Consider the following 15799-nt stretch of genomic DNA (forward strand, 5'->3'; position numbering starts at 1 on the left):
CTATCTATCTATCTATCTATCTATCTATCTATCTATCTATCTATCTAATCAATATAATCTCACAAAGATTGTGACAGCATGCTCAAGGTCCACACAGTTTCAGACAAGATAGGATCCCAGAGCTAAAGTAGTAAAATAGACATGAGTTCCTATCCCAATAAAGAAGTCATCTCCAATTAACCGTCACTCACAAGGGAAAAATTAGTTTCTTCATGGGAGTCTTACCAGGTATATAAACTAGAGTTAATGTCAGATCCCATGCCCAGCAATAAATGGCTAACACAACACAAACTAAAAGGTATTTTAGGAAAGTTTTTTTGTATGATTTTATTTTTTGACATTTTAGAAACTGGGCATTGTTTATATATTATGTTCTCTAATTTTGTGTTTTTTTGGTTCTTTTTGTTTTATTCTAATATTGGTTTTCCTTGCCTATTTTTTTTCTTAAGAAGAAAGGAAGGCATTAAATTTGACAGATTGAGGTGGTTGGAAAGAACTGAGGGGAGATTAGGGAGGAGAAACCATGATCAGAATATATTATATAAAAATAGCTTTTTTTCAATAAAATTGGAAAAAAGACATTAGAGGAAGTAGAAGTTAATTGGTAATCTTGTATTTACACTTTAGCTTACTCTAACTTGAACTATCAAATAAACATAAAGCCATACTGATCCAACACAGTTTTAGCTAAAACAATAAGACAACTGAAGGAAATAAAAGAGGTACAAATTGAAAGAAAGAAGTCAAAATATCTTTATTTGAAGATATGAATGCTACCCAATAGTTACATAAGTTACCCAATAAACTCCACCAGAAATCTCCTACATTTCTCCAGTAATTTTGGGATCAATTTACTTCAAGATCCAGCTATATCATTGTTGGACATATCCCCAAAGGATGCTTAATTTAGTCATTTTCTCAAACATCTTCAGTTCTGCTGTGTGCATATTAGCCAGAAATCAGAAACAACCTGTATTTCCTTCAACTGACAGATAAAGAATATGTAGTAATTTACACAATAGAATATTATTCATCTGTTAAAATTACATTATAAAATATTCAGGCAAATGAATAGAACTAGAAAAAATTACCCTGAGCTAAGTATCACAGACACAGATAAGTGAATATGGTATGTATTCTGTTACATGTGTATATTCACTGTGAAGTCAATGATAACCAAGCTACAACCTACAGAACTACATAGATTAGGTATAGAGAAAGGGACAGGCTATATTGTGATAGAAAAGACAAAAAGAAGGGATAGTTATGGATAGATTACAGGAGTAACCAACCAATAACTGCTTTGTGACACTACTGAAGTGACCAAGAACCTGAGACTAGTTAGGTCACCCACCTAGGGTAAAACCAAACAAAACTGTTCTTAAAAGAAAAAAAATAGTGATAAAATGACTCCTAATTATATTCTGCTATATTCATAGATCAGTGCCTTGTTCAGGTATCATAAGAGAAGCTTCTTCCTGAAGCAGGTGGAAACTAAGGTAGAGACCTACAGCCAGGCATTATGCCAAAGTGAGAGAACTTGGAACTCTTAGCCATAAATAGGATCTCTCTTTGTAGATCACTGCAGAAGATGAGACAGAAAGAGCCAGAGGAGGTGGATAACACCAAGAAAATAAGGCCCTCTTAATCAACATGAGCATACACAGGGCTCACTGCCCTCCTCCTGGTCACTTCTTCTTACAATCCTTCTCCCACCCCTTTCCCTTTGTCCTCTGAGCAGGTATGTGCTCCCTGGCACTTCAACTCTCTGCAAGGATAGATGCCTTTCTTTCACTGAGTCCAGACAAGGCAGCCCAGTTAGAAGAACATATCCCATATACAGGCAACTGCTTTTGGGATAGCCCCTGTCCTCACTCCAGTTGTCAGGCTAGAGGTTCCTATTTGCAAGCATAACAAGTATCATTGATAGTGTCAGAATAAGTGTTTGCCCATGGGATGGATCTCAAGCTGGGCTATTGGTTGGCCATTCTATCAGTCTCTATTCCATTACCTATGCCTTCATTTATTGTAGACAGGATAAATTTGGGGTTGAAAATTCTGTAGATGGGTTGATATCTCTATCACTCCACTGGGGTTCCTGCCTGGCTACAGGAGCTGGCCTCTTCAGGTTCGGAATATTAAATGTTGTGAGTCCCAGCTAAGGTCACCCAATTGGTGTTATTCTTGGGCTCCATCCTCATCCCACATCTCTGTCTTGTACTGGATATGCCCACTCCACCTCTTACCCTTATCAGTTGCAGATTTCCATTAATTTTCATGGCTGTACAGCCATCTCTCCTGTTTTTTCTCATATCTGATCCTGAACCTCTCCCCATTCCCTTCTTCAAACCTCATCCCTCCAAGTACCCTTCCTCCATTTGCTTATGACTACTTTATTCCCCCAAGTGAGATTCAAGCATCCTCACTTGGGCTTTCCTTCTTGTTTATCTTTTTTAGGTTTGTGAAATGTAGTATGGTACCTTATTTTACAGCTAATATTCATTTATAAGTGGGTATATAGCATGCCTGTTCTTTTGGGACAGGGTTACCTCACTCAGGATGATATTCTCAAGTTCTATCTATGTGTCTACAAAATTCATGATGTCTTTGTTTTCATAGCTGAATAGTATTGCATTGTGTAAATGTATCACTTTTTTAAAATTAATTCTTCAGTTGAGAAACATGTAGTTTGTTTCCAGTTTCTGGCTATTGCAAATAAAGCTGCTATGAGCATAGTTGAGGAAGTGTCTTTGTGAGATGTTTGAGCAACTTTGGGTATATGCTGAGGATTGGTATAGCTAGGTCTTGAGGTAGAACTATTCCAAGTTTTCTGAGAAATTGCCAAATTGATTTCCAAAATGGATGTACAAATTTGCAATCCCACCAGGAATGAAGAAGTGTTCCCCTTACTCAGAATCCTCACCAGCATGTGCTGTCTCTTGATATTTTTATCTTAGCCACTCTGGTGGGTGTAAGATAGAATTTCATAGTTGTTTTGATTTGTATTTCCCGGATGACTAAGGATTTTGAACATTCCTTTAAGTGCTACTTGGCCACTAGAGATTCCTCTGTTACAAACTCTCTGTTTAGCTCTGTACCCCATTTTTAATTGGGTTATTTGGTTTGTTGTTATCTAACTTCTTGAGTTCTTTGTAAATTTTAGATATTAGCTCTCTGTCAGATGTAGGGTTAGTGAGGATATTTTCCCAATATGTAGGTTGCCATTTTGTCCTATTGATAGTGTCCTTTGTGTTACAGAAGCTTTGTAGTTTCATGAAGTCTCATTTATCAATTGTTGATCTTAGAGCTTGAGACAGTAGTGTTCTGTTTAAGAAATTGTTGTCTGTTCCAATGTGTTCAAATGCATTTTCCACTTTTTTTTATGAGATTTAGTGTGTTTGGTTTTATGTTGAGGTCCTTGATCCACCTCGACATGGGTTTTGTGCAGAGTGATAAGTATGGATCTATTTTTATTCTTCTACATGCAGACATGCAGTTAGAGCAGCACCATTTGTTGAAGACACTTACTTTTTTCAATTATATGGCTTTGGATTCTTTGTTGAAAATTCAGTGCCTGTAAGGTGTGTGGATTTATTTCAGGGTCTTCAATTTGATCCCATTGATCAATGTACCTGCTTCTCTGTTTCTTTATTAATACCATGCAGTTTTTAAACACTATTCCTCTGTAGTCTAGCTTGAGGTAAGGAACAGTGAGCCCTCTAAAGGCTTTTTATTGTTCAGAATGTTTTAGTTATCCTGAGTTTTTTGTTTTTCCATTTGAAGTTAAGAATTTCTCTTTCAAGGTCTGTAGAAAATTGTGTTGTAATTTTGATGGGAATTGTTTTGAATCTGTAGATTGCTTTTCATATGATGGCCATTTTTCAGCATGTTAATCCAACTTATCCATGAGCATGGGAAATCTTTCCATCTTCTGATATCTTATAAAATATCTTTTTCATTCACCTGAGATAATTTTTATCACATACTTTGAATAACCATCAGTTGAAAACATGTTAATTCATACATAAAAGAAACAAACTATTAGAGATTGACAGACTCCTTAAAGAGTTGTTGTGTGCATGAAATGAGTATTAGCAAGGTAATGATCCCCAATGGTTTGAATTCACACTGGAATCCAGGGTCTCTGCAGGGACTTATCCTTGGTGACAAACAATGACAGGGAAGATAACTTTGCAGCTATATAATCATAATGAATGTGAATGTCTTACTTTGGAATGAATTATTTTTTGAAGAGGTAAGTTTTCAGATTTGTGAGTATATTTGTTTTACCCATTTGACAGTTATCATTGGAGAACGTTTTGTTTTTAAAGCAGTGCATCTAAAATTATAAATTATAGTGAACACACAAGTCAGGTGAAATAAGACAATAAACCCGATGAAAACCTAGTAAATCAACTTCAATTTTCATATTCTAACTCTTGTGAATACTCTGGTAACCTCCATTGTTAAAGATTTCTCATTTATCTAACCATTGATGAAAACAGATTTCAGAATGATCTTTGATGGTATAGAAACATAGTATTCTGAAAATCAAGTCCCTATCCTTGAAATGATTTGATGGTATACTGTTGGTAATGTCTTCTGGAAATACTTGCCTTGCTTTTGTATCTTTGTATCTTGTATCTTTGCTCTAGTATCACAACTATTAGGTATTTTAGGCAAAGAGAAGATACAACATTAAAAATCTTACAGTAATAGTACATGAGACCCTTAGCCAGATGAATCTGGGTAAATATTTTAGGTTGAGTATTTACTCACCATTGTTCTGTGTAGAATATCATGAGATTTCATTCCATCACACTCTAGTTAGAAAACACTGATTCCTTTCTAGCTTTCTAAGTTCTAATAAAAAATTTAACTTGATGTGGCCTTGCTTCACTAACAGATGATATGAACTATGTTTTAAGGAATCCCATTTTTTTTTATTAAGCACATAGTTGCAAAACTACTCCTGTTGTATGTAGGAAATTGGTATGTACTCATAACTTGATTGTGACTATTTCATAAACAGTATTTACTTAAAAGTTAGATGAAGTTCAGCCTTCCAGAGGTGCAAATCCTCATTCAAGACATGTATTTCTTATGTGCATTTCTAGACTTCTTATCTAAATATCTTAATATATTTAAAGATAGTTAAACTAAATATTGTCAATGAAATAAAAATAATAAAAATATTTAATAAAACCTCTTGGAAATAAAAAACTATATTTGAAATTCTATGTCTTTTACTGGTGCTTAGTGTGCACTCATTAAAAGTTAGTTCTTAATTTTCTTCAGAATATTCTGTGGTTTTATATTTTACCTCCTGATATTTAAAACTTCTGATATTTACATTAGTCTCACATTTGAAAGCTTTATACATAAAATCATATAGGTAAGTTTTATGATATATAAATTAAAAATAAAAGTACATTATTTTAATAAAGTTTTCTAGCATTTGTACTTAAAATTCTAAGTGACATTAATTGGGAATAAATGTATTTACACAAAGAGTCTGACTAAATCTGTTTAAACTGCCAAATTCTCTTTTATGATATACTCATTTATGATATTCAAATGTTTGAGCTAATGCAAAAGGGTACCTATTCATAAACCTCTTTATAAAATGTTTCCATCACAGCCTTGATCTGGCAGCAGCTACACTGTCCCATGGCTTTTCTGGAGAGTGGAAACCACACTACAGTGACAGAGTTCATTTTACTGGGTTTAACTGATGATCCAGTTCTTAGAGTCATTCTCTTCACCATCATCCTGTGCATCTACCTGGTGACTGTGTCTGGGAACCTCAGCACCATCCTTCTCATCATAGTCTCTTCCCAGCTCCATCACCCCATGTACTTTTTTCTCAGCCACTTGGCTTTTTCTGACATAGGCTACTCATCTTCTGTCACACCCAATATGCTTGTCAACTTCCTGGTGGAGAAAAATACTATCTCCTACTTTGGATGTACCATCCAGCTCAGCTCAGCTGCTTTCTTTGGGGGTCTTGAGTGCTTCCTTTTGGCTGTCATGGCTTATGATCACTTTGTAGCAATCTGCAACCCACTGCTTTATTCAACCAAAATGTCCACACAAGTCTATGTCCAGTTGCTCCTCACGGCTTACATAGGTGGTATTCTAGACAGCTGTTCTTTTACTATATGCTTCTATTCATTAGTTTTCTGTGGAGCCAATGAAATTAATCACTTTTTCTGTGATTTGGCTCCATTATTAAAATTATCATGTTCCAATGTCAGTATCACTGCAATGGTTCTATCATTTACAGTTGGATTAGTTATTGTGGTGACAATGTTTATCAGAGCTGTCTCTTATACCTACATCCTCATCACCATCCTTAAGATGTGCTCCACAGAGGGGTGACAGAAGGCCTTCTCCACCTGCACCTTCCACCTCACTGCAGTCACTCTGTTCTATGGAACTGTCACATTCATTTATGTGATGCCCAAGTCCAACTACTCCACTGACCAGAACAAGGTGGTCTCTGTGTTCTACATGGTGGTGATCCCCATGTTGAACCCCCTTATTTACAGCCTCAGGAATAATGAGATTAAGGGTGCTCTGAAGAGACAAATTTGTAGGAAAATCTTTCCTTAGAGATATCCATTATGTTGTAGCAGTTGATATAGCAATAATGTCTCATAGAGATAGTAATAAAAGGAAGTTGAGTGTCTGTGATTGGAACAGTCTGTTGATGTATTATTAGTAACTGTGGAGCATTGAATATATATCAGAATTCAATTTTCAGATTACAAAGAATTAACAGGGTCACAGTAAGTTACTTTCAGTTATAATATTCAATTAACAGTAAAATTGAATCATATAAATGAAAATCTGATCAAAACAGTTTGAAGTTATCTCCAGATTATTTCCAATATTTCATAGTTAACTCTATTACAGACTGCATCTTACCTGTCCACAAAGTCTCATGTGTTTGTTAAATATATGTTCCCTACTGCAGTTAGGAAGGGCTAGAATTAGAGAGGGTGATTCTAGTGGGCAATCTTTAGTTTGATAGAAGCATGTCTTAAAGGAGACAGTGGTACCCAGAATGTTTTTTTTTCTCTTTGTTGATTGTAGTGAGGAGTTTTGCTTCACCATGTATTCCTTTTGTGATGTACAACCACATATACACATCAAGAAATTCACTTTACAGGGGACTGGGGCCTCAAAAATTTCATCCTAACAATAAACCTTTATCTTCAGTGCCAATTTATTAACTCAGCTGTTTGTTATTGCAACATAAAGCTTACTAGCATCTATCAGAGTGCTTCCAGATGTGTCAGGTTCAACACTAGATTATCCTGAGAAAGCCTGATGATTATAGTTAACTCTACACATTGTGTTAGAAATGATAGAGAGCAAGTAGGGGGTAAGGTTGGTAGAAATTTTCTTTATACAAAGAAATGTTGCCTATGAGATATGGATTTTGCATACTCATAAGAATCTGATGTGTGGTATGAGCCTTGGCACTGGCCTAATGTGAGGTCCAGAGAAAAGAACAGAAAGCCCATACCTTATTAATCTGAATTCTTCCCAGGAGCAAAAGCTCAGTTCCTATGTTAAATCGAGTTGGATTGTTGAGCTTACAAGGATCAAGAAAAGCAAACAACAAGAACAGCAATGGATTTGTTTTCCTAGAAGAGAGTCAAGATTATAAGTTCAACAGTGAGGCTGTTGATCCTTATAAAAATAGGATATTTTTGGAAAGACTTCAACATTCAAGCAGCTCATCCTCATTTGCACAAGGCAGCCAACCTGGTTATATCTCTTGAAATCTGACTGCCTTTAGGAGAGAGAAAAATCAACCTTCAGATATGGGTGATTATCACATTTGCTCTTTTTTCCTCTCTATTTTAGTGTTTCAGAAACAAATTCCACCTTCTTGCTGATGAGCCAAAGGCATTGATATTTTTATTCACTTGCTTTTATTTTCATACATTCCAGAATTGTGTTCAGTGATCTCACAAGTGTTAATACAGCCTAGTGGAAAGGGCTATAAATGAGAGCTGATAAGGGTAGAATTCATCCTCTAATACAGGATCATGATAATAAAATTAACAAATTAACAGGTAACTTGTTTAGACTATTAGAACACATTCATTACTCTTGATAAAACAAAAATAAACAACAAAAACCAAGGTCGTGTGAGAGGTTGATGTGGCACAAGCAAGGTGATGGCACAGGTCTCACCAAGAACCTAATAGTTGAGAAACATTTGCAGAATGTCAGTACACTTGACAAACAAGAGAGTATCTATGTGAGTTAGTTGTGTAAAAATAATATACTCATGTACATGTTTTACATCACTGAGGCATCTCTTTATACAATGACAGAGCTATTCATTTCAAGTAGCACTGTGATACACACAACAGAAACAAATGATAAAATGTGTATCTTTGATATTGTATGATAGCTGACAGAAGAAGCTATCTGTAAGCATTCAAAAATATATAACAGAACAAGGAAGTAGACCTAAAATTTACATGTATGCATTTCATGTTGGTGAGTTGGGTTAGTGGATTAAAACTGTTAACACAAAGGCTAATGGCTTGAGTTCCTTTCCTGAAATACACCAAAATTAGAAGGAGATATAGTCTGCCTCATGCACACACAGAAATATATCTTTTTTCAATGAAAGAATTTGAAATTTAGGAGAATATGCTACAATTTAATTTTAATATGAGTTGGGTGATGAGATGGGGTAAGTATCATAAACTCATTCATGTCCTGTGGAGAGAACTGACCAATAAACATCACATATATTCTCAAAATAAAGGGGAGATACAAACAAACCTTGCACATATTATGGCCAGTGGGAAAGGGAAGCTCAGTCCTTGAACTTAGGTGTAATACAGTCAAGGACAAGTGGTATATCAAGACTAAGTGAGTAAGTGAATATACAAGCCTCAATTATCTGTGTAAAACACAGAAAATTTTCTAACCTGATGAATAACCCAGGATAATAAACAAAGAGGCTTATGATAGTGTAGAAAAGGCATAAAAATCATAATAATTTAAAATCCAAAATTATGTCAACATACACAATAGTAGTACATTCACTGAAAAGGTATAAACAGCTAATATGTATGTAGTAACAGAAAATGAAAAATGAAATCTTACAAAGTTTCATAACTGGAAAAATTCATGATGCCAGTACTTACAGCAGATATTTTTATTTGAAAAGCCTATTTTCTGGTATCATTACAAGCAGAGAAGCACTCTGGCTGAGAGTCAATGATTCTCTGGTTGAAGGATGTGTTTAAAATATTGTCAGATATTTTCTCATGGTCCATGCGAGGGTTTTTTTTTTAGACATCTAAATATCGCTATATTTAGAGAATCAGCCATTGTAAATAAATCTTGGGGAAATGAAGTTTGAAAGTTGGTTAGTGCTCAATGGTCAGCCATGTACATCAAGGGTGCATCAAAGATAGAGTGATTGACTCATAAAATTAACATTGACAGGAGTTGTACTAGGTCTTGAAAATAAAGAACCATGTTTCTACCATCTTCCACCAAAATAAATAAATAAATAAATAAATAAACAAACAAACAAACAAACCTGCTTGAGGTGGTAAATATTCTTATTTGAGGGCCATTCATGCTTTTTCTTCTCACAGTTTTCTTTATAACAATATAACATTGGATGTAAGAATTATGTTTGTCTTAAATAACTATTATTGGAAAATCAAATTTATACCCTCTTCAACCCCATAATCCTCAAAGTATCTAATGAAGTGTATTATATTAGTCACTACAAAATACTTAAACAAATCAAAAGATACTGATGAAAGAAGCCAAAGTTTTCTATTTAAATGAGTGGATATTAACTCAAGATCTACTAAAATTAAATATAAAGTGGACCTAGTATCAATATTTACCTGAGATAATTTGTTATCATTCTAATAATTATATATTCTAATAGTAATAAAATAAAGACATAGCAACTCTCACAAAAAAGACAAACAGATTGACTCCTTAAAAATTGTGTTTATGAGAAATGGACAATTATCACCTGAGATAATGGTCTTTGGGGATTTGAGTCAGTGCAAATCCCATGATTCTTCAGAGACTTATTCTCAATAGTAAATAATGATTTTGGGCTGAAGCTAGGAAGCTATAAAATCATCTTATACTTATCCAGGCTTCATACTTTACAATGAATTCTTATTTCAAAAGGTGAGTGTCCTGGCTTCCCTCTAAAATGTATATATGTATATATGTATGTGTACACGCACACACATACACACACACACACACACACACACACACACACATGTACAAGTCAGGTGTAATCAAGAAAAAAATTAACAGAAATAATATACTTTAAGTTAAATTCCGGCGACTAATAAGGCATATAACTTAGCTCTCAAAGCTTTCTTATTTATCCAGACACTAAGAAGACTGGAAATCCGCATGGTCTCTAATGGCATGTAAGCTCAGCACTCAAGAAAAAAAAATGCTGATAATTTCAGTAGCTTTGGCATATGTTGGTGATTTCATAACAAATATCTCATTGAAGTACAGATTTTCTTTGCTCACTGAATGCTCTAACATCACATCCTGAAGATCTCAAGACAAGAGTCAGTCTGCTCATAGCTGGGTGAACCTTGGTAACATTCCATGCTAAATATGTACCTGTGTATTCTGTTGACAATCGTCATTTCATTCCATTGTACTGCAGTTAGAAAGCATCATTACTTCAAGAGAGGACTCGGTGAGAATTCATATTAGTATAATAGAAAAAAATTCACATACTGGTAGTGCAAATGGTTTGGTAAAAAAGCAATCATTGATAAGTGTTTAAGGCATTTAATAAATTTACAGTAGGTCCTCCCATTTATAATTTTAGTGTGAGCTCCCTTTTATTCCTTTCCAGTACTCACCATACAGATTGGTCTTATGGCAATCAGGTAGATAGACTTGAGCCTCACTTCTCTAAGTATGTATCTTTTTCTCCTACTGAGGAGCTGACCTGTTGCCTTTCCCAGATTATGAAGTGCTCTTCAGTTTATTGCTACTCTTTATACCCATTCTACTTGGGATCCATGTACTCATTCTAGTGCTTCTTATGTAAGGTTAAATTACTTAACATTTTCAAGTCATGTATTTTATCAAATAGAAAACTGATTCCATAAGAGTCTTAATATTATTATGGAAATGTGAATAGAGTATTATATAATGTTTGAAATCCAGTAGATGTAATTTGGAAAGGATTCTTAAAACTCAGAAATTACTTAAGACTTCAATACAAATTTTACAGTTGTAAAGTTATTTTTTCTTGTACATCTGGTAACTGTTTTATAGTTTTCATAAGTCTTACACTAACATAGTTTTAAATCAATAGGTATATTTTATAATATATAAATATAAAGTACATTATAGAAAATTTATAGCATTTCATTTTGAATTTTATGAAAGATTCAATACATGTGAATACAAAAACATGGAGTGTCCAATATAATACACAATTATACATTTTGAATGATATATTTCTATAAAAAGTTCAATCTATGTGTTAATGAAAATATAGCCACGTATTTATGAATACTGTTTTGTACTGTCTCCATCACAGCCTTGATCTAGCAGCAGCTACACTGTCCCATGGCTTTTCTGGAGAGTAGAAACCACACTACAGTGACAGAGTTCATTTTATTGGGTTTAACTGATGATCCAGTTCTTAGAGTTGTCCTCTTCACCATCATCCTGTGCATTTACCTGGTAACTGTGTCCGGGAACCTCAGCACCATCCTTCTTATCAGAGTCTCTTCCCAGCTCCATCACCCCATGTACTTTTTTCTCAGCCACTTGGCTTCTGTTGACATAGGTACCGCATCTTCTGTCACACCCAATATGCTTATCAATTTCCTGGTGGAGAGATATACAATTTCCTACATTGGATGTGGCATCCAATTTGGCTCAGCTGTTTTCTTTGGGTCATCTGAATGTTTCCTTCTGGCTACCATGGCTTATGATCGCTTTGTGGCAATCTGCAACCCACTGCTTTATTCAACAAAAATGTCTGCACAAGTCTGTGTTCATTTGCTTACAGGATCTTATATAGGGGGTTTTCTTAATGCTTCTCTCATTACTGGTTATGTTTTCTCTTTTCTCTTTTGTGGACCCAATATAGTCAATCATTTTTACTGTGATCTTGCTCCTTTGATGGCACTCTCCTGTTCTGATGTCAGTGTCTCTGGAGTTGTTATCTCACTTTCTGCAGGCTCAGTCACTATAACCACACTATTTGTCATAGCCATCTCCTATTTCTATATCCTCATCACCATCCTAAAGATGCACTCCACTGAGGGCCGCCAAAAAGCTTTCTCTACCTGTACCTCCCACCTCACTGTAGTCACTCTCTACTATGGAACTGTCATATTCATCTATGTGATGCCCAAATCCAGATACTCCACAGTCCAGAACAAGGTGATGTCTATGTTTTACATGGTAGTTGTCCCCATGTTGAATCCCCTTATCTACAGCATAAGGAGTAATGAGATTAAATGTGCTTTGAAGAGACAATTTAGCAAAAAAACAGTTTCTTAAGATATCTGTTAATTCACTATTTTGTTCCATTCTGCATAATAGTGACATATCGTATGCATAGTATTAAAAGAAATGCATGCAATGACTTATTTAGCTAGACTTGAAGTTTACTAGTAAATGTATGTGCTGAGTATAGACAAATCCCAAGCTATATCGCATGTTCACAGTAAGTTATACTTAATAAATTTCATATGTAACCAAAAAATTTCCATACAAAATTATATCAATTTTCAGTTGTATTCATATTTTAATTTCCCAATGTGTAAAAACTATTGAGTGGTTAATTCTTTAAGTCCATGTCCAGTTTTAATAATAGCTACCATCAAGTATATATAGTAACTACAGATGAAATAAAAAACATTTAGAGAGAAAATGACTGGATGAATCAGACAATAAAATTGTTGAGGATGTTATTATTGCAGTATGATCATCTATTTGGACTGTAGTTTCATACTCATAGGCATCTGGTTTGTGTTGTCAGTTATTGATATTAATTCATGTGCAAATGGAGTCCTACTCTGAAAGTATTTTCCTGTATCTATGTCTTGCAGAGGACTGTTCACATTTTCCTTAAGGAGTTTCAGAGTTTCTAGTTTTACATAGAGGCTTTTGGTCATTTGGAGTTGATTTTTAGCACAGATGATAGATTATCAGTGTAGTGTCATCCTTCTGCATATGGCTATTTCATTTTCCCAGCATTAATTTTTGAAGATGATGTCCTTTCTCAAGTATGTGTTTTGACAGCTCTGTCAAAGATCTACATTTATTATTATCTCTGGGAGACTGCTTCTCATCTCTTATGGGGTTTTTCTTAATACAGAAGCACATTAACTTCAGAAGTCAACAATTTGTTATTATTTCAAACTCTTAAGCTTGTCCACATTCTTCACTTCTTCAAGACCCTCTCCCATACAATACCACTACCCACAATGCAATGTTCTTTTCATATGGATGCCACTCTGTTTAGTCTATACATCATTGGGCATTTCAGGAAGACTTCTTTAAATTAAACACTAAACCTAGTATTCCATTATCTGATTCACAGCTTGCCTATTTTTCAGTGTGCTTGTTGTTACATACTCATATCTCATTTTTACACAGTGCTCAAAATTTGATCTTTATAGTTAAAGCAATTCTCTTTCACTCTTCTTCAATTTTCTGTTTAAGGATCCTTTTAGGCTTTAATGCACACTAAGTTTAAATAAATGAAAAAAGTAAATATCTAAATGGGTAAATGAAAAATACCTCTGTTTAAAACATGGATTCAGTGGGTTCTGAATGTTTTACAGAGGATATAAAGAGGATTACAGTGTAAGAAAAAGGTCAAGCTCAAAGATATTCTATTATTTGTTACCTTTAAGGTATGTTCTTTGAAGACAATGAGAAAGAGCAAATAGTTTAGAGATTTTTGCCACAAGGTTATTTGGTTTCTAAAATTTCTTTCCATTAAATTTCTGTTTCAAGCATAATGGAGTCCTTTACTATTACATATGGCATGCTAGTTTGTATTAGAATAACTTTATGAATCAAAAGGAAAGAAGCAGGTTATAGATTTTTACAAAATGTAAAAAAATTGATTGAGAGATTTTATTGAATAGAATCATCTATTGGTAAGGCCTTTGTACATCCAGAAGAGGTAGATTAATCTTTTGTCCTCTGAATCTAATATTACCTACATGATTTGGGGTACTCCACGTTAGATTCACCTGAGGTATGAGTTCTTAGAAAAAACATTTTTTTTAATGATGCAAATTGAGCCTAGCTTGAGTTGGGTATAATTGTTCTACAGAATGCTAATTTATGTATACATGATAATAAACATTTTTATTTATACTTCTCTACACACTCTTTTACTCCAAATTCATTCCCTTTCAGTAGCAAACCACATCATCTAATCAGTTTGTTGATTCAGAAGCCTGAAAGTAATTTGTCTCTCTCTCTTCTGTTCTCACTCTTATAGTAGAATAAATGGTTCACAATTCTGGTCAGCATGAATCTACCACTTCCTTCTTCACTTACAGTGAGGATTCAAGTCAACCTCTTTGTCATTTACTTTACAATAAATCAAACATTAAGAGGTTTAATATTATGTATAACCCTGACTAGGATGCAGTGACCACATGATTGGATCAATGTGTACCTCTGATAGCAATTTTAGATGTGATTAGCATTTAGTAGTCATCAACTACAATAGTTAATTTTTCATAATCTTAGAGATCATTTTCCAGTTAGCTAAGGTTTTTATGACAGAGGTTTTCAGAAGAGGAAGGAAATATGACACTATACTTTTTAACCTCTGTATAGTTTCTCTGTGTGTCTATCCATCTGTCTCTTTTTGTGTCTATTTCTGCCTCTGCCTCTGCCTCTATATCTATGTTGTTCTCCCTTTGTGTGTGACTTTCTTGCCATTTTTCTTTGCCTTGCATCCTCCCTCCCTTTATTCCTCCTTGAATGTAAATTCAGAGAACAGTTATAGCAAATATGTCTTGAGACATATTGTATATGCTTATATGTATTTGTACATATATGTATTCTGTTTGTATGGACAAGTCTATTATAACCTCTTCTGTTCTTACACTCTTTTAATTTATTCTTCATGCATTAGCCATAGCCATATATCTAAAGGAATTATTTTCTTTCTCAAAGTACAATATTATATTACTTACTATATAAGTAATGTATTTAAGCAATTACTGTGTCATAGAAACTGCTTAAATATTATCATGGTGGTTCATACTAATCATCAGCTAGACAGGGTCTAGAACCATCTCTGAAGTATACTTCTAGTCCATTCTGGTCATGCATAATCCATAAAACACAAAATAGTAATACCCCACAATTCACCTAATTTCAATGGCTCAATGCGGGTAGGAGTGGTGATTCACCCTATCTTCCTTTCTGTTCTTTCTGCCTGGGCTAGCAGTTATTCAGAGAAATGAGTTCCCCTGTCATCCTGCAGCATAATGAGATAGTGTATGGATTAGATTTGTTTTTTACATCAACTTAAAACCAGCTAGGTCTATCTGGGAACAGGTGACCACAGTTAAGAAAATGCCTTTATCAAAATGGCCAATGAGTACATGTATGAGTCAATGCCTGTTTAATGTTTGATGTGGGAAGACATGTCTCTTTATGAGTGATGTCACTCTTGGGCAGAGATCTTGTGTCCTACAGAAAGCAAGCTGAGCAAGCCTTGGAGAATAATCCAATAAGTGCTGCCCATGCATGA

At 34.5% G+C, this 15799-nt stretch overlaps 1 protein-coding gene and 1 pseudogene across 1 annotated transcript; both read left to right on the forward strand.

Annotated features, from left to right (window-relative positions):
• The first annotated feature begins 5670 nt into the window (after positions 1-5670).
• Positions 5671-6615, forward strand: LOC114621720 (annotated as a pseudogene).
• A 5010-nt stretch (positions 6616-11625) lies between these two features.
• On the forward strand, positions 11626-12570 carry LOC114621715 (olfactory receptor 497-like). The gene has a single exon (XM_028768073.1). The coding sequence runs from the start codon at positions 11626-11628 to the stop codon at positions 12568-12570; it is 945 nt and encodes a 314-aa protein (XP_028623906.1).
• The last annotated feature ends 3229 nt before the right edge of the window (positions 12571-15799 follow it).

This window comes from Grammomys surdaster, unplaced genomic scaffold, assembly GCF_004785775.1.
Source record: "Grammomys surdaster isolate TR1022 unplaced genomic scaffold, NIH_TR_1.0 184, whole genome shotgun sequence".
NCBI lineage: Eukaryota > Metazoa > Chordata > Mammalia > Rodentia > Muridae > Grammomys > Grammomys surdaster.